Here is a 19893-nt window from a genome sequence, read left to right as displayed (position 1 = left end):
CAGAAAGACATGCAGTCACACACTCCGATCCTGAGTGCCAGCGGCAGTGCCAGGTATTGAGACGAGAGACTCGCGCAAGTTTCTCACATTGCACTCACAAGTGTGATCCCAGCCAAAGAATATTCTATCAAAGCCATTGCCCTGGATTGACAGGTCTCTGCCTATGTGCACATATAGACATGTAGAAAGAGACCTGTCAATTCAGGGCAGCAGTCGGGGAGAAACCACTGGGAACCCACCTGTCCGACTAGTCTGCAATGTGACCAGTGCCTTTTAAGGTATGTACTTCTCTGAAACACTGCAGCATTTCAGAATGAAACATTATTGGCTGAGTTCATATAGCCAATGTCCAAAATATGCCAGAACCATAAATACAAGTAAGGACCATAGTCCATAGGGGAAGCTCCGAAAGCAATGGGGACAATGTCAGAGAACAAACTGCAGCCTATGTAACCCCCCAAAAAGTATAAGGCTTACTTCATATTAAAAGTACACATTTTATTAAAAATATTTTAAAATTGTCATAATAATCACCTAAAGATTACTTGAAAAAGGCAGTGACCAGTATCGGGAGAATGGTGAGGACGAAAAATATATGACAGCACAAACAGGCAGTATACACTAGATGATAGCACAGAGAATGCATGTATATCTTTATATGCCACAACAGTCCAATATAAATCACAGTGGATTACAGATAGCTGATTCCCGGGGGGTGGGGGTGGGGAGCCGTCAGAAACACTGTAAATTAATCACATGTGAAAACATCTAAATATATAATTTGGTAGTGAAAATTTTGACGTACAATTGTACCTAAATACAGTGGGTATGGAAAGTATTCAGACCCCTTTAAATTTTTCACTCTTTGTTTCATTGCAACAAGTTGATAAATTCAAAAAAGTTCATTTTTTTCTCATTAATGTAAAAACTGAATTATCACATGGTCATAAGTATTCAGACTTTAGATGCCTTCGGTGACTGGAGTGGACAGGAGACTCCACGCGCATGCGCGCCCAGCTGGGATCCTGTGTAAAGAAAAAGGGGTAATGTGTACTACGCGATGCCTAGCAACATAGGACAAATAGAAAAAAGAGCGAGGGATGATCAGTCAGATATATCTAAATGCTGATAGTATAATTAGATAAGCAACTTGGCTGATCATATCTACTTATGAATACTATGTAACAAGCAACAACTGTGGATTGGCAGCATTTATTGGCTGTCAGGTTCACTTTAAGAAAGACATGTTATTACTAACTGGGGTACTCTGGAGACATTATTAATGATAGGGGCGCTCTTGCAAGGGCAGAAAAGTTTAGGGGAAAGATTGAGTTCATTTTTTGTGTTTCTGTTCTATTGTCTCCAGAGCTGTGCTTTTCTAAGAGGACTTTTGAGCAATTGCTGGAGATCTCTGAACCAGGTCTCATTCTGATCTATTCAGAATTAATGGGTCTAGGGATGAGCGAGTAGTGAAATACTCGGACTCGCTGTACTCGTTACGAGTAGCTCCTAATACTCGGGTACTCATAACGAGTAGCAAGACCAATATGAGTCTATAGGAAATGCAAGTAATGGGCTGTGTGCGGGACTGTGCTGGCCTGTGCAGGGACTGTGCTGGGCTGTGCTGGGCTGTGCCGGACTGTGCTGGGCTGGGCGGGGGCTGTGTGGGGACTGTCCTGGGCTGTGTGGGGTCTGTGCCGGGCTGTGCGGGGACTGTGCCGGGCTGTGCAGAATATTGCGAGGCGAGTAGTGAAATTTACTCGCCAGGATTCGAGTACCACGAGTACCGCATTACTCGCCGAGTACCGAATCCTAACGAGTATACCCGCTCATCCCTAAATGGGTCTAAAACATATAAAAAATATCCCAAAAGTTTACACTTTAAGATATATTTACACTGCGGATGATAATTGGAAGCCGACTGGTCTATCAATCACTCGATGCATGAGCAAAACATTAGTTTGTTGAGTGAAATGATTTTTAAGCTTAGTTAATGGGAGTCCGTCATCCCAGCGTTGTGGCTCCCAGCAGGCTTTCCCGCAGCTCCTCCAATAGCCATGGATCTTCACCCTGCCGTCCGGCAGGGCCGGCCTCCAGGCCCAATGCCTCTGTGGAAGGTACTTGTGCAGCTTCTTCCAACGGCTGTTGCAGCAGGGGATGGGGTACCGAGAATGGTTTCCAGGGGCAGGTCTCCCGGCGGGTTTCAACCGCCTGACGCCATTTCCACTCCAGACATCCGAGGCCACGGCAACTGCAGTGTCGAATATCGCCCGAGTTCCCGTAGCGCAATGGCGCCAAACATCTACACCCAGTCTCTTCACCAGGGCCACTCCCGCTCAGGGGTGGGGCGTTGGTCGGCCTCTCCACCCATTTTCCAAGGTCCAGCATGGGAGGGCGGCTGTCTCCTGTTGTAGGCCACTCCCCCCAGGGGCGGATGTGACATAGTCTTAGATTTTCCATTACGGCTGCAAACTCCTGTGTCTCTTCCTGACGCTGTAATGCCACAGCCATTTTTAACAGAACACTCCTCTGCTCCGGTTTCATTTATTGACAGCCAGCAATCCAAAGCACAGCCCCAAATTGTAATCCACAGGAGAAAGAAAAAAAAATAAAAAATTCTTCACCCCGTACAGCTTGGGGGGCCTTTGTTACTTGGTGGCAGGCTTGTCGCTGAAGGTGTTGTATTTGCGGCAATGATCCTGCCGACTAGTCCAAATGTAGGATAGGTGAGAGAGTGTAACCAACAGGGATGGGGGGAGTGACCCACTTCTTGCCGCCGACAGACGTGAGACTGAGACAAGGGTAGTATTCAACAGGTCTGTCTTTATTGGCCGCCTCACTGATGACCACCGCAATTCTCCACAGGAATTTCACACTTCTTTTATTCACAGACTTGGGTACCTTCACTTCTTATTTACATCGTCATGGCGTCCTTTGTGGCTCTTCTCACTGTGGCTGCCCTAGGCCTATCCACCACAGCGACTCACTATTCCTAGTATGCCGTCCATTTGGTACCCTCAGACCGTCTACGTCTGCGGCTACTGTCCTTTGGGCCACCCTCCGTGACCGTCTCTACTGTCAGTTCTTCTGTGGAGCCTTTCTACCGTCTCTCTCTCTCTACAGCAGAACAATCCTTACTAGTGAGCTCCTCTGGCTGACTGGACTTTCCAGAACCTTCCCTCAACCTCTTATACTCCCAGTCCTGGTAGCTCCGCCCACTATCACCTGACAGTTTCTTTGACCAATGGCAGTAACACAGTCAAACTCCTACACTCCCCACTGCCCTCTAATGATCAAACTACAACACAGCACCCCTTTCTCTTTATCTCAGCACTTTTGTACCTACACTGCGCTATCCCTCTGCCTCTTCCTACAGGCAGATCTATCCATCAGTTCAACCTCCCTACACAGCATCTCTCCATACTGAGCCCCCATGCATCACCCTTAACCATACTGTGCCTTCTCCATACTGAGCCACCGTGCTGCTTCTACTCCATACTGAGAACTACACGCTGACCTACTTTCCATACTGAGCCCCCTCTCCCTTCCCCTTTTCCATAATGTATTGCCATGATGCTGCCTCTCTACATACAGTACTGAGCCCCACATGCTGTCCCTTCTTTATACTGAGTCCTCCATGTAGGTGGTTCTCTAGTCTGAGTCTCCCATGCTGTTCCTTCTCCATACTGAGCCACCCATACCTCCCTCTCTCCATGCTGAGCTTCCCCATACTGTATGTTCTCCATTCTTAATCCAATGCTGTCCCTTCTCTTTACTGACTTTCCCTGCTTCCATTCCTTCTCTACATTGAGCCCCCATGCTTCTATTTGTCCATATCTGACTCTCTCCATGCTTCCGCTTCCATGATGCTTCCTCTTCTCCATATTGAGCCCCAATGCTTTCTGCTTTACTATACTGCATTCATCCCGCTGTCCCTTCTCCATACTGAACCCCTGATGCTGCCCCTTCTTCATTCTGCCCTTCTCTAGGCTGGGTCATAATATTGCCTCCTCTCCATACTGAGCCCCCATGATGCCTCTCCTCTGTACTGAGCCCCCATGATGCCCTTTCTCTATGTTAAGCCAGCTATGTGGCCGCTCTTCATACTGAGCCCCACTTACATCACCATACCCCATACTGAGCTCCCATGCCGTTTCTTTTCCTTAATGAACACCCCACCTCTACTCTCAATTCTGAGGCTCCCATGCTTCACCTTTTCGATAATATGCCACCATGATGCTTTTTCTTAATACTGAAGCCCCCATTCTACCCCGTCTCCATTTTGAGTTCTCAACACTGTCCTACTCTTTCAACTTAGCCCACCATGCTGCCCCTTCTCCATACTGAGTCCCACATGCTGAACCTTCTCCATACTGAGTCCCCCTTGTAGCCCCTTCTCTATTCTGAGCCTCCCCATGCTGGCTCTTCTCCATACTGAACCCTATATTGTCCCTTATCTATTCTGACTCCCTCTGCTGCCTTCTCTTCATACTGAGCTTGTCATGCTGCCTCTTCTCCATGCTGAACTCGACATGCTGCCCCTCTCCATAACGAGCTCCCCATGCTGCTCTCTCTCTATACTAAGCTCGCCACACTGCACCTTTTCCACACTGAGCCCAACTGCTCCTCTCAGTACTGAGCTCCCATGCTTCTTCTTTCATACTATGCTTCCATGCTGTCTCTTTTCCATTCTGAACCCCCCACATTGCCCTCTCTGAATACTGAGCCTCCCCACACTGTCCCCCATCCATACTATCCCTCACACTATCCCACATTCTGTAACCTGCCATAACCCTAGTATCTAGTACATTCTCCTAAAACCCTTGTCTAAAGTTAAAGCCCCTTAACGCCTAGTGTGGCACCCCTGAGGGTACCCCACGCTCAAGTAAGGAGGGAGCACCCCACAGGACTCCAACACCTGCATCCCAGCACATATCACACAGCAGGGTTCCGTTCCTTCTCACTGACAGCCCTGCTGGGTAGGAAAGGGTGTTGGGAGGTGGGTGGGATGTAGCAGAAGGAGAGCAGGAAGAACAGTGCAGAGTGAGGCAGAACATGAGTAGAAAATGAAAGTAACAGATGTGTGGTGAAGCAGCTCCCTGTCAGGAGGATCTGCAGAAGGAAAGAGACAGAAAGAAGCTCCCAGAGGGGAGTAGAAGGGGTTTCAGGGGCACGGGAAGTGTGGATGCCACCAGTGGGGCCCAATCCAGTAGTGGAGAGACCAGGTCGCAGTGGGGTACCGGCCCCCTAGCCTATTGAAGAGATCATCAGACTCAACTAGCAAGCCGGAGGCAGAGGCACCTTTAGGTGTTGCATCGCACAAGCCACAGTTATCGTCACCGGAAAGGCAGCCATAGAGGAACAAGGGAACACAGAGAAAACGTTACCCGGCAAGGTCCGCGGCTGCTGGCCTGGGACACTGACTGTGAGGCGTTGGGTAGGAGAGACGAGAAACCAACACAGTAAGACTGCCAGGAAAGGCACACACTGAAAGGAGTCCTGGGAAGGTGTATCCTGATCTACCTGGGAGTTTGCTGGACCCCTCACCTGGAGGACACGGCACCAAGCAGGCGTCTGTGCTGCAGCCAGAACTGTGAAGAAAGCTTTGGAACTGCACCCAGCTGTGTCCTCTAATTATTCCTGCATCACCTATCCAACACTGCTACATCTATCATCACCGACCCACTCAGCACTGCTACATTCTTTGCCAAATACTACATAATTACCATCTTCTATATATTACATCTGCCCTGAGACTAAGCTCTGCCTGTGGAGAGCTGTACCAACTCTGCTGCATCATCACCAGTCCCAGAAGATCTGCTCTGCAGCGCTGGTCACCTCTGACCAGAAACCAAAGGTGGCGTCACAAACACTTTATTGCAAACTTTATAAACTCTTAACCCTTGTAAATATCCCCTTTTATTGGACGCCCAGGGCCACGGACCGGGTCACAGCTTCTGTGACACATTCCTTTAAGAAGCAGCCCGGTACCGAGTATCCCCACTGCCATGGTGGGCGCTCCACTAGCCTAATGTGAAAGACCCCTTATCTCCCACTCTATGAGTGCTTACCTGCTCATGATTCTGTCACATTCCCCTCTGTGGCACTTTGCAGTAATGTCTGGAGCATGATGAGGTGATTGTACATAAGGGCATGGAGTTTATTGGAGCTCCGCTGACCCTGGAAATGCCGGTGGCTCAGAAGTTCATTTGTATTCACAGCTTAAAGATGCAAATAAAAAAAATGAATGCACACCCTCCCCTTGTTATGGTGTCTGGTGGAAGACAGATAAAAAAAAATCTTTTTTTTTTATTTTGATCTGAATGCTGCCCCTCATTACCCATTGCCCTTGCCACCAGACCTCCAGTGCCTAGTGGCTAAGTCAGGTCTGATTGGAGGGGTCCTGGGGATATTATTACTGGAGGGATAATGGGAAACATTATTACTGGAGGGGTTCTGGTGACATTATTACTGGAGGGACTCTGTGGGATATTATTAGAGGTTTTCTGGGGACCTTGTTACTGACAGGGGCACCCTGGGGAACATATTACTGAAGGGTACTCTGGGGGCATTATTACTGACAGGAGTACTCTGGGGATATTATTACTGATGGGGAACTCTGAGGATATTATTACTGAAGGGGGCAGTCTGGGGATATTATTACTTACCAGATGGAGGCCCGATGCTATTGCATCGGGAGGGCGGTAATGCCACGATGGGCAGGCTTTGCAGCATTGAGAATCTCTCCCCCATGTGTTCACCCACCTATCTACTCTCTCTTTCCCCATGTGTTGACTTCTCCTGTATGTGCTCTCTTCTTTGACCTGTCTACCCCATGTGCTATCCCCCTTGTCTGCTGTCTCTCTTCTTCCTGTGCTGTGTTCTCCCCTCATGTGCTGTCCCGTTTGAGCTGTCTCCCCCCGTGCTCTGTCTCTCTCACCCTTGTGTCTGACCGTGTGCAGAACATACCACAGCTCCTGGGCAGGGGAGGAAGCAAAAGACAATACTGACATTACAGCAGGAGATGGCAGAGTATACATTTTGTGAGATAAAATATTGTTTAAAAACAGTCAGTGAAATATTTTACCTCACAAAATGAATCCTCTGTGATCCCCTGCTGTAATGTCAGTATTGTCTTTTACTTCCACTCCTGCCCATTAGGTTGCGTGAGTGTGTGAGAGTGTGAATGTGTGAGTCTGAGTGTGTGAGTGTGTGAGTCTGAGTGTGTGAGAGTGTGTGAGTGTGAGTGTGAGAGTGAGTCTTAGTGTGTGTCTGAGTGTGTGAGTCTGAGTTTGAGTCTGAGTGTGTGAGTGTGTGAGTGAGAGTGTGAGTGTGTGTGAGTGTGTGATAATGTGTGTGGTGCATACGGTGTATAGAGTGTGTGTGTGTGTGTGTATGGTGCCAGCAGCAGTTTCCATATTGAGACACCCATCACTTGGGTGTCCCAATAAGGCCGTCGGTGAACTTCCCTGCTTAGAATAATGGGATACGGTGACATCTGGACAGAACAGGAAATTTAAACATTACAAGGCAATTAAATTAATAGATGGAGGCTCTCTGAGGATATTATTACTGATGGAGCACTCTAGGAACATTATTAATGATGGGGCACTCTTGGGGACATTATTAACAATAAGGGCATAAGGGCACTAATATAACTGGAGGGGGAATGCAGTGGGGATTATTATTTGGACAGTGCTCCTTTGAGTATAATTATTAGAGTGGGCACTTGGAGGGGTTCTTGGGGCTTTATTACTTAAGCCATAAAGTTGAGGACTGCAGGAGGTTGTGGAGTTTGTGTTGGTTGGAAATAAATGGAGATGTTCTGGGATTGTGAGAAGTAAAATGTATTGTGTGTTATAAACTTAGCAGATAGAAATCACATTGTCAGTCTGTGCCAGTTGGAAAAGAGGAGAATAGAGAGGTGCCTGAGCAACCCCTATAGTTACTTAGTTGTAGTTTGTGTGTGCAGCTGTATGTTGCCAGGTCCCACGTCCTTAATCTATTATAGTTATTCCCTTATCCAGTATCGTCCCTTTAGTCTCATGTAGTGTGTACGTGATCCTTTAGCTGCTCCAGCAGAACCTGAACCCAGAAGACACTTTGGAAGTAACTGAACCGTTTCCTGAGACCTGTGTGTTTGAATGCGAACCTATCCCGGAAGTCCATGTTGTCCATACTGTCTATCAGTCTCCGAATCCTTCCTGTCTGTGACTCTGCTCCTGTGTTTCCGTCCAGCAAACCCAACCCCTAGGCTTGCCTAGGAGTGGTACCTGGCAGTTACGTGCAGCTCAAGCCTGACTCCACCATCAGATGCTCCAGTGAACACCAGGTAGCTGCTTAGATACATTCCTCCCAGGCAAGCCCAGTCTCATGGCACAAAGGTGTGCATTACCTGCCGATGGCCAATTTGTCCATAGAGGTTTCTTTATCCGTAGTTGTGACATCACCCCACTGCTCATCTCCAATATGGATGTCAACAGAACCTGTATAATCCTTTTAGACATGAAACTACATTTATTGTAACTTTTGTGCCATTTGGACAGCATTACGAGTTTAACCGGTTCTAATCACTTTCGTATCACGAGGTGAGCTATGCTGGTGATGTCACAAATACAGATACATGCAGGCGAATGTGCACCATCAGTACACTAAGACAAGTGCATAATACCTGCCATTCACGCATGTCTCAATTGGTATCTGTAGATGTGACATCAATAACACTGCTTGCCTCCTGATATGGAAATGATAACTATTCAAATGATCTGTTATTGATCGCAATATAGTTTCTATAATTTATTCCCATAGATTGTTGCTCTCAATCTTCTCCCAAAGTTGAGTGTGACTCTCAAGGTAAAAAAAAAATGGGGACAACTGGTTTATACTGTTCTTTACTAGTATTCTATGCACCTACTCACTGACCTAGAACTTAGAAGCTGGTTTTAAATAAATTATGCATTTATAAATCTGGATTTTCTAATGTTTAACTAATTTTATTTAAAAGAAAGGAACTCATGAATTTATCTGAAATGTGGTATTCCACCGTAATTCTTCCTTTGGTTTTTGTGCTGGTCACATTTATTTATGTCTTCTTGTCATCTTCTGGTTCTACTACATAGATTAAGTTTTTACAGGTTCTGGATTTTTGCATTTTGACACATTCTTGATTATGCCTACTTTTCTTTTGTGTCTATGTCCTGTGCAAGAGTCTGCACTCACTCGGCTGCGGTTGAGGAAGGCACAGGAAGCAGTATTGTTGAAATGTTCAGGCAAGTTTATTAAACCACATAAACCGCTCTGGATAGCCAAAACAAGCAACCTTTTCCAACACAAAGTGAAAAGCAAACAGAAAAATAAACAGTCCATATAGTACTGTGGGTCCATACGTTCTGGTCAGTGTGCTTAGCAACACACACTGAAGGTCTCCATAGACCCTGAATGAGACATTTAACCTCGATTTTATTAGACAAACCACGCCTCTGCGGATGGGATATGTGAGCTATCATTCCCACTCATCTCTGAAAAGGCCCAAATAACTCTCTCAGCACTATACGTGCTGGAGCATACTTCCAAGCTCACATCACCGCAGCTAATAGCCGCAATGACACAAATCTTCCCTCAAGGACTCATCCGGCGGCCACCTTACACCTAGCATAGCTCATTGTAAAAGCGACAGTTATGGCACAGAGTGAAGTTTTTAGATAGCAATTATATTGTATAGCTTACAATTTGGTTTCTGATTCTCTGCAATTCTGAAGCAGAGATCTTTATATAAGGTATATTACTGTTGCATCTTCCTTCTATTGGCTTCATTTTATCTGTGGTGGTACAGAGCCTGTCCTGGATGGGCATTAGCTACAGTGAGGTCCATTAGAGCTAACCTACACAGAATCCACCTCATAATTTAGCATACTCCTAATTTTAATATTCCAGAGCTTTCGATTGTGTCATAAATTACCCTGGTTGCAGATTTTGTCTCAATTGGTGAGTAAAATGATGTCTTCATTCTGATAGAATTCACAATGTGTGAACATTGCAAATGTTCTGGACCCCATTTCATAGAATAGAGAAAACGGCCGGGGTCACACCAAAGTAAAATACGGATGAGTGAGAGGCGTTAAAGCCTCACACTAAACACGGACCAATGATTCTCTATGGGGTAGCTCCCATCAGCTGTATATTTCTCGTCCGTATTCTACGGTCCATGCCAATCGCAGCATGCTGCGATTGTCAGAGTACTACGTCCATAGTACACCAATGCAAGTCTATGGGTGCGCTAAAAAATATGCATTACACACGGATCAGATGTGTGACTTGCGAGAAATAAGCACAAGGTGTCTTTTAGAAAAGCCGGCAATTCAGTGCGCGATACAGTAAAATCACACTGACAGGTTTAATAAAGAAACGAAAGAATAGATATATACACATAGAATACATATATACATACATGTCATTGAGACACATATATATATATTTATATTTCATAGAGTTCTTCATAGCAGAATAGCCGCTAATTCAATTGCTGGCTTTTGTCAAATCATTCCCCAACCCGACATGAAATGACACATTGTTTACATACAGTAAACCATTTAATTTCATGTTTTTTTTAGATGTCTTTCATTAGTAATTAGATGAGGGTTGATGTGTAAAATTTGGGAGGTGTAGGGGTTAATTTAAGGGGTTAATTCATTGTAAAAAAATGCGTGGGCTCCCGCAGTAATTTGTCAACCAAAGAGGTAAAGCAGGTGAGTGAGGGCAGATTTTAATAGCCATGAGAGGGACCATTGTTTTTGCCCCCCAGCTACAAAAATCTGCCCCAGACAACCCAGAAAAGGCGCATCAATAAGATGTGCCTTTTCTGGCACTTATCCTCTCTATTCCCATTGGCCTGTAGCGGTGGCGAATGGGTTAATATAGCAAAGGGTTAATGTCACCATTCGATTGTAAGGTGACATTAAGCCGATTAATAATGGAGAGGTGTCAATAAGACACCGATCCATTATTAACCCTATACTAAGAAAGGGTTAAAAACCACACACAGACTTTAATTAAAAAGTCTTTTAATGAAATAAATACACCAAGTTTTTGACAAATTTTTATTACTCTGGTAATCCCAAAAAAACCATGACCTGCAAAAAAAATAACATAAAAAATCACCAATATCCTTACCTCTCTGCCGTTCAGTCATGTCCCACGCTGCAATCCATCAGAAGGGGTTAAATAGTTTACAATGAGGACAGGTGCTAATGCTACCAGCTTCTCTGTAAACTGCTTCAGAATGAATTAATTCAGCTCTGCGCAGCCTCAATGGCTGCCTGGAGATTAACTAATTACCGTGGGAAAGATTCTGACTTTTTTCCCATGGTCATTAGTTCATTCTCAGATCAGCCAGGGACTCCCGCTGACGTCACTAAGGCTGCAGGGAGTCCCCTGGCTGACCTGGAGTGAACTAATGACCGTGGGAAAAAAGTCAGAAACTTTCCCACGGTAATTAGTTAATCTCCAGGCAGCCATTGAGGCTGCGCAGAGCTGAATTAATTAATTCTGAAGCAGTTTACAGTGAAGCTGGTAGCATTAGCACCGGTCCTCATTGTAAACTAGTTAACCCCTTCTGATGGATTGCAGCGTGGAACATGACTAAACGGCGGAAAGGTAAGGATATTGGTGATTTTTTATGTTTTTTTTGCAGGTCATGGTTTTTTGGGGATTACCAGAGTAATAAAAATTTGTCAAAAACTTGGTGTACTTATTTCTTTAAAAGACTTTAATATCTGTGTGTGGTTTTTAACCCTTTCTTAGTATAGGGTTAATAATGGATCGGTGTCTTATTGACACCTCTCCATTATTAATCAGCTTAATGTCACCTTACAATCGAATGGTGACACTAACCCTTTGTTATATTAACCCATTCGCCACCGCTACAGGGCAATGGGAATAGAGAGGATATGTGCCAGAATTGGCGCATCTTATAGATGCGCCATTTCTGGACAGATTTTCATAGCCGGGGGGGCCAAAAACAATGGTCCCTCTCAAGGCTATTAAAATCTGTCCTCACTCACCTGCTTTACCTCTCTGGTTGACAAATTATCGCGGGAGCCCATGCATTTTTTAACAACGAATTAACCCCTTAAATTAACACCTACACCTCCCAAATTTTACACATCAACCCTCATCTAATTACTAATGAAAGACATATAAAAAAAACATGAAATGAAATGGCTTACTGTATGTAAACCATGTGTCATTTCATGTCGGGTTGGGGAATGATTTGATAGAAGCCAGCAATTGAATTAGCGGCCATTCTGCTATGAAGAACTCTATGAAATATATATATATATATGTGTGTGTCTCAATAACATGTATATATATATATATGCATTCTATGTGTCTATATCTATTCTTTCATTTGTGTTAGAAAACCTGTCATAGGGCTCCATTATATGTCCATTTTGCAAGCCAGCGAGAAAATCTCGGCATACGGATGCCATACGGATTACATACGGATGCTTACATGCGCAAAATACGTAACCACACCTTGATTATGGATGACATACGGAGCACTATTTAGGGGACATTTCTTCATATTACGCATCTAAAATACAGACCGTATTTTGCGTTGGTTAGTGTGACCCCGGCCTACCTGTGACTTCAATAAACCTAAGACAATATAAAGGCCCATTCACACATCTTGATTTCAGCCTGTTATCGGGCAAATATACATACAGCTCTGGCAAAAATTAAAAGACCACTTTAAAATGTTCAGTTTGTCTGATTTTTCTCTTTATAGGTATATTTTTGAGTAAAATGTAAATTGTTCTTTTAGTCTATAAACTTCTGAAGACATGTCTCCGAATTTCCAAGCAATAAATTTTGCATTTTTTTTCTGACAAAGAAAAAGGTCAAAATTAAAAAAAAAAACAGTGCTTTCAGACCTCAAATAATGCAAAGAAAACAAGTTCATAATCATTTAGAAACAACAATACTACTGTTTTAACTCAGGAAAAGTTATGAAATCAATATTTTGTGGAATAACCATGATTTTTAATCACAGCTTTCATGTGTCTTGGCATGCTTGCCACCAGTCTTTCACACTGCTTCTGGCACAAAAATGTAAGCAGTTCTTCTTTGTTTGATGGCTTCTGACTCTCCATCATCCTCTTGATTACATTCCAGAGGTTTTCAATGGGGTTCAGGTCTTGAGAATGGGCTGCCTATGGCAGAGATTTGATGTGGTGGTCTCCTAATTTTTGCCACAGCTGTATGTCGATCAGTATTTGCTTGCGTCTAATACATTCGTCAACATTGATATACTACAAGACAAACAATGACAACAAGGACCAGCCATCAAGGATTTGCAACTCGAGGAAGTAACAGGTGTCGCTAAGATCTTCCAAAAGAATACATTTTCAAGTAGCTAGCTCCAATCTGTGGCATATAAGAATAACATAAAAGTCATACTAAAGCAAATTTGTTTAGCCAATTGAAACTCCAAATCTGATCAAGTCTTGTGCGATGATTGTGCGATGCATCCTAGTCGTCAACTTGCCACTTATCACCTATTGTTGCAAACTAAGAGGGAGAATCATTGAAATAGGAGATATTAATTTATCACTCTGGCAGGTCTCTATGCTTGTAGGCTGAGAAGTCAGCACTATTCAACGTTGCGTGTCCAGTGACTGGGAGAACCAAGACAAACTGGAATGACAGTGTAGGGTTCGAGCAGGCTCACAGGATGCAGTGACGAGACACGAGACTGAATGTGGGGTGAAATAAACTTTTATAAGTTTTAAATCCGCAATGGCTAAAACTGCTTAAATCAGACAAAAGGGGATACACTTATTTGTCCTCGCAGGGACTCGTAAAACAACATTAAAAAAAACAAAAAAGGGTCCTTATTTTCTCTATAATACACTTAGCCTTCCGGGCGTCGCTCGAGTTCACGACCACTCAGGGGTTGCAAATGTGGCTGCCTTGTAATCCACGACTTCCCGGAAGGACTTGTGCTTGTCCAGCCCCGAAGAGACCAGAACGATGGGGCGCAGCAGGCCCTTAAGAAACTGGACGGTGGGGCGCAACGGGCCCTGTAGTAACCGGGACGATGGGGCACAACAGGCCCTGAAGAAACCGGAACGATGGGGCACAACAGGCCCTGAAGAAACTGGGCGGTGGGGCGCAACGGGCCCTGAAGAAATGGGGTCGGTGGGGCACAACGGGCCCTGAAGAAGCTGGCACGGTGGGGCACAACAGGCCCTGAAGAAATGGGGTCGGTGGGGCACAACGGGCCCTGAAGAAGCTGGCACGGTGGGGCACAACAGGCCCTGAAGAAACTGTTCAGGGGGTCAATCTCCCAGGCGTCCGTTTAGAGGCGCTCGTTCCCCAGCCAGGTCATGACGCAGTTTCAAAAAAAGACATAAACGTTAACAAATTCTGCTCAGTGTCCCCTCAGTAACCGGGCTGGGCTCTGCGGCCGCCTATAGCGAGGTGACGTCCCCTGAGGTCGGTGATGACGGGGCCGCAGCTGTGGGAGAAGACAGGGGGGCAGTGTCCTGGCCACTGTACCGGATTGCTGTGTCGTCGCAGCGGTCGCCTGAGATCCCGGTCCTGTCACACCACGGAGGGGATCAGCGGCCGTCACTTTATCTGAATCTTTGCGGGGGGAAACTCCCGGGGAGAGTCTCTTACGCTTCAACCTTCGGTAAGTCTCAAATTTCCCTTTTTCAATCTCCTGCCTGTCTCTCTTTACCACACCGTCAGTTGCCACAGTCCTCTCTCTGCCGCACGGCTTCCTCTCTCCTGTCAGGCTCTCTGCCAACTGCCACCTCAGCGCGTCCCCTGCTCCTTTTACCCTCGCCCCGCCCCCTGTTGCCCTGACAACTTCAGTCGCATGTCTCCCTTTGTAAACCCCCTGATGTGGTTTCTTCAACAACCCTGATGGCGGTCCCCCTGGTTCCAGCCCAATCACTGTATGGGGGTCCTCCTCCCCACAACAGCAGGAGGTGCACATAGGCAAATCTCTGACGGATGGATCATCAGGTTAAAAGAATGATAATGTAATGATCTATTCTGTACTGCAAGAGAAAATGGACATCAAATACCAAGCCTAAGGCATCAACAGTGTCTATACAAGCCATCAGAAGGCGTTTGCACAACATTGGGCCAAGATCCAGAAATCCAGCTGCAAATGGTGTATTGACCTCATACCACTGCTCTAAAAGGCTATCATGGTGCAGAACAAGATGGCAATGGAGGCTGGAATGGAGGCCTCTCCTCTTCAGTGAAGAATCATGCTTTTCTCTTAAGGTGCCGTCACACTAAACGATGCACCAGTGATCCCGACAATGATACGACCTTGTCAGGATCGCTGGTGCCTCGTTACATGATCTCTGGTGAGCTGTCAAACAGGCAGCTCTCACTAACAATCAGGACCAGCGAGGACGCTGGTATCCAAGGTAAATATCGGGTAACTAACCACGTGCGTCACTTAGTTACCCGCTGTGTACCTTTGATGCCAGCATGCTTGTGCTGAGAGCTGGTATGCAAGGTAAATATCGGGTAACTAAGCGCACGGCGCTTAGTTACCCGCTGTTTGCCTTTGATACCAGCTCCCAGCGCGAATACGCAAGTATCCAAGGTACACAGCGGGTAACTAAGTGACGTGCGCGCTTACTTACCCGATATTTACCTTGGATACCAGCTCCCAGCGTCTGCTTACAGCGCTGGGATGTTGCTGATCGATGGTCTCCTGCTGCCACACGCGATGCGTGCAGGCCAGCGGGAGACCAACGATCAAAAAATGGCACAGGACATTCCTGAACGATCAGCGATACCTGGCGGGGGGCCGGTCACTGATGCATGTCACAAACAGCGATTTCGCTGGCGAGATCGCTGATGCATCACAAAATCAGCGATCTCACTAGCGATCTCGCTGTGTGTGACGGGGCCTTTAGAGGCAATAATTGGTCTGGAGATCACATAGACAACACCGTAAGAGTCCTTCATGAGTAACCATCATTCTGGTCCTACTGTAGGAAGGTGGCCCAGCTTGGGGGGTGGTCCCCTGTTTACCGCGAACAGACGTCACAGACACGAGACGGAGGCACATTTTGGGTACAACAGGTCCGGGTTTATTGGTCGTCCTCCTGATGACCTCAGCAGTACACCGCAACACTTCCACAGCTCTCCGTATTCAGGCTGGGTACCTACACCTTTCTTCTGTTGTAGTGACGTTCCTCACGGCTCTGTCACTGGGGCCACCCTAGGCCTATCTACCACCAGCACTTCACCGGTCAGAGGTCGTCGTTAATTTGGTACCCCCCCGGGGCCTCGTCTGTTCTGTGGTTCTTCGTGTCGGGGCCCCCCTTCTTTTCTCCTCAGCCCCCTAGTTGAGCTCCCCACACTGTTCGTACTCCTTCACTGACTCCTCTCCTACTGAGCTCCTCCCAGGACTGGAACTTTCTGGAACCCTCCTGTTCTGTTTATCACCTTCCCTGGTCCCTGTAACAAAGCTCCCATGACTAACGGTTTCTAGAGCCATAAGCTGCTGTCAAGTCCTGTACTCACACTCCCCCCTGCCATCTTGTGGTCAAACCAAGGTACTGTACTCATTGTACACTTTTTCCCAGCTGTTTCCCTTCTGTCATTACTAACATCTGTCTAAAGTGCACAAACCGTCCCTTCTTCCTTCTGACAAGTCCGTTCATCCGGTCACCTTCCCCACACTACTCCCAGAATTATGGTGTCGACTGCATACTGTACGGCTTATGGATCCCTCTTGACTTCATTCCAAGTTTACTAACAGCTTGACGTTAAACTGATTTGGTCATGGAACTGGTGGAATGACTATCTCTCCAAAGTATCCCAGGAGCTGTTTTCAACCCGACAACACCAGACCACGTTTCACATACTACCGTGAGCGACCTGCATAGCCTAAATGTGCCACTATGGCTTGCAGCTGCTCCGGACTTGTCTCACACCATGCATATCTGGGTTATCATTAGTCAAAAATTGCAAAGGGAGCTGCCAGCATCTTGATGAATTGTGTGCCCAAGTGCATTCAGCATGGCAGAAAATTCCTCAGACAACCATTAATAACCTCATTGATAATATGCCAAGGTTTCTAAGGACTCGCTCACACTAGCGCTTTACTCGATCAAGTGCTAGATGTTTTATCGGAGAGCACTCTGCCCAAAGTTATGCTATGGGGCAGTGCAGATCAGTGATTATTTGCTCATGCCACTTTGGCATGAGAAAACACTTGCACAATGCTGAGAGTGCCTCAGACGATCAGATCACGTGCACCTTACAAGTCTATGAGTGCGTGAGAAACAGAGAGACATCGGACTGCACTCAGGTGTCATCCTGGTACAATCCGATTATCGCAGACAATGGAAAAATTAAGTTCTCTGTCTTCTCCGCACTTGTGATACAATTCTGTTATGCAAGAGAATGGGATCAGACTACAGTGACACTCTGATCAAATGCTGACAGAGTTTGATCCAAGTGACATTAGCATAATCGGCCTGATTCTCTCGCATAAGAGAATTGATCGCACTGTGTGCCTCTGACAACACAGCAGAGCGGAAAAGAAATCGCTCCTCTGTCGATGTGACATCACTGGAAGTCACTGAATCACCAGCAAAAGTGGTCAGTAACCGCTCTGTGCTTGTGGCGAATAGTGCCAGGCACAACATGCAGGTAGGTCGCAATCACCTGCCTGTTAGTGCTTAGGCCCTTTTTTTTAAAGTTCCGGATATTTCCTTTAAATCTAATTTACTAGCCAGATATAGGGTAGCTGTGAAATAATTCACAAACTTGTCGCCTAAGTGAGTAAAGAATGCCACATGGAGTATATTTTTAAACTGCGTCCTACATCATCATCATAGGTGGTGCTCTTTCAGCACTACTACTGCTAATAATTATCTTATGTAATAGTGGTACAGCAGAAATAGTCATAAAGGAATAGGAAAACTTACTTTAGCAGCACTCCATATTTTTTATTACGATAATCACGATACTCATACCATGGCTGAACCCGAAGGCGCTCAGGATGTATCCCTTCTACCTGGAAAAGGGCTGCAGCATCCTCGGGATGCTGAATGTAAACACTGTCGTATGTTCCCAGAGTCTCCCTGTGTGAAGATTGTAAACAATATGTCATATTAAATAGATTTCCACAGATGGCTTGTAATGACGTAATTAAATTACAAATCAATAGATTGTCTGTTCTCTGCCATATATAAAACAGACTAGCATCTGTATGCCATTTCTGGTTACATGGTTACATGGATGTGCTAGGCTATTATTACCTATGATTAAACATTAAAAAAGCCAAATAAAAATGTTAGTGTGAAGAGAGGTCCTCAACTATATGAGCTTACCATCTTAATGTAATCAAAGGTTCAGAAGGTTTGGGAGCCGAGTTCAATACAGAAGACTGTTATTTGATAAGCGCTTAAAGGGAATCTGTCACCTGGTTTTGGCGGGCGATAAAAACGAGGTCGGTCCGGTCCGATGGGCGGTGTTCCCGTTGTGTGCTGCCTCCCCATCCTTGGCCGCCGTCCGTAGTTTTTGGAGGAATAGGAGTAGGTCTCCGCCATTTGTTACGTGTGCGCTAAGCATTCTTGGCTAGCGCATGCACAGTATGCTTTGCCCAACTGCGGGCAAAGCCGAAAAGCCTGACTGTGCATGCGCTGGTAAACTAAGCCCCGGAAGTATTTTGCTGTGTTCCGGGACTTAGTTAACCAGCACATGCGCAGTCAGGCTTTTCGGCTTTGCCCGCAGTTGGGCAAAGCATACTGTGCATGCGCTAGCCAAGAATGCTTAGCACACACGCAACAAATGGCGGAGACCTACTCCTATTCCTCATAAAACTGCGGACGGCGGCCAAGGATGGGGAGGCGGCACACATCGGGAACACCGCCCATCGGACCGGACCGACCTCGTTTTCATCGCCCGCCAAAACCAGGTGACAGATTCCCTTTAAGCACTAAAGTAGAAATTTCAATGACAGACTGTTTAGAATTGAGAGTCCTCAGTGGTTGATACCTTTTAATGGCTATCTGAAAAGAGGTATCAACCACTGAGGACTCTCAATTCAAAATGTTCTTCTATCTACTGGCTAACACGGTACTAAGATATATATCTTTCCTGTATGACAGACTGAACGCTTGTCTGAAGTTATAAGACTCTAAGCTTCAACTTAATCAAAACCTTCATACTGAGGCTAACATACATTGACAGACTCTCTAATTACAGCATTCTCTTTGTTCTTTGTGCCTGTCTAGTGTGGTTAAAGGCTAGAACCAAATAGAAATTTAGGAGTATATGACTTACACCTTGAATATCTGTTGGTCAAGTACTTTGACTAAAAACTATTCCTCCTGACCCCAAGCTAAACCCACTAAGATTAAAAATAATGATCTACTTCTGTTACCTGAATTATCACTATTAATATCCAGGGACTGTGTCTGGTAGTTCATTCACACTAATAGGGTTAGGCTGCAATTTTAAACAAAGCTCATGACCAAGAATAGCACAGATTCTGGGACCATCAACTTTCAATTTTGCACCTACTGCTTCAATGTAGTTAATCAGAATAATGTCAGCTGAACTTGCCAATGGGGGTCTCTTGCCTCTCCCTCTACAGCAGATGTTTAGGGATGAAATAGTTCCAATAGATTTTAAATGCCTATTCGTCTTGTTCTTGGGAGAGATAAGTTGCCACCAAAAGGTGCCTAACTGTGGCTTACACCCGTCTCCCAATTCAGAACACATACACACTAGAGTTGAGCAAATTTGTTCAGCTTTGGTCTCCGAATCTGAATTTACCATATTCGTGCCATATTGGTTCCCTATTCGTCTCAAATGTATGTTTGATAATCGGTTCCGAACATG

General features: G+C 45.6%; 1 protein-coding gene across 1 annotated transcript in view; it reads right to left on the bottom strand.

The window, feature by feature from the left end:
• The window catches only part of CYP11A1 (cytochrome P450 family 11 subfamily A member 1), an 85820-nt gene that overhangs the window by 65054 nt on the left and 873 nt on the right, over positions 1–19893 (bottom strand). The window contains exon 2 of the mRNA XM_073579466.1: positions 17973–18128. Within this exon, the coding sequence (XP_073435567.1) occupies positions 17973–18128 (156 nt within the window). The remainder of the gene's footprint in view (positions 1–17972; positions 18129–19893) is intronic.

This window comes from Dendrobates tinctorius, unplaced genomic scaffold (genome assembly GCF_039654945.1).
Source record: "Dendrobates tinctorius isolate UK_male_01 unplaced genomic scaffold, ASM3965494v1 ptg000062l, whole genome shotgun sequence".
Taxonomy (NCBI): domain Eukaryota; kingdom Metazoa; phylum Chordata; class Amphibia; order Anura; family Dendrobatidae; genus Dendrobates; species Dendrobates tinctorius.
Note: the sequence above shows the minus strand (reverse complement) of the source record. Positions and strands in the feature narration are given on the sequence as shown.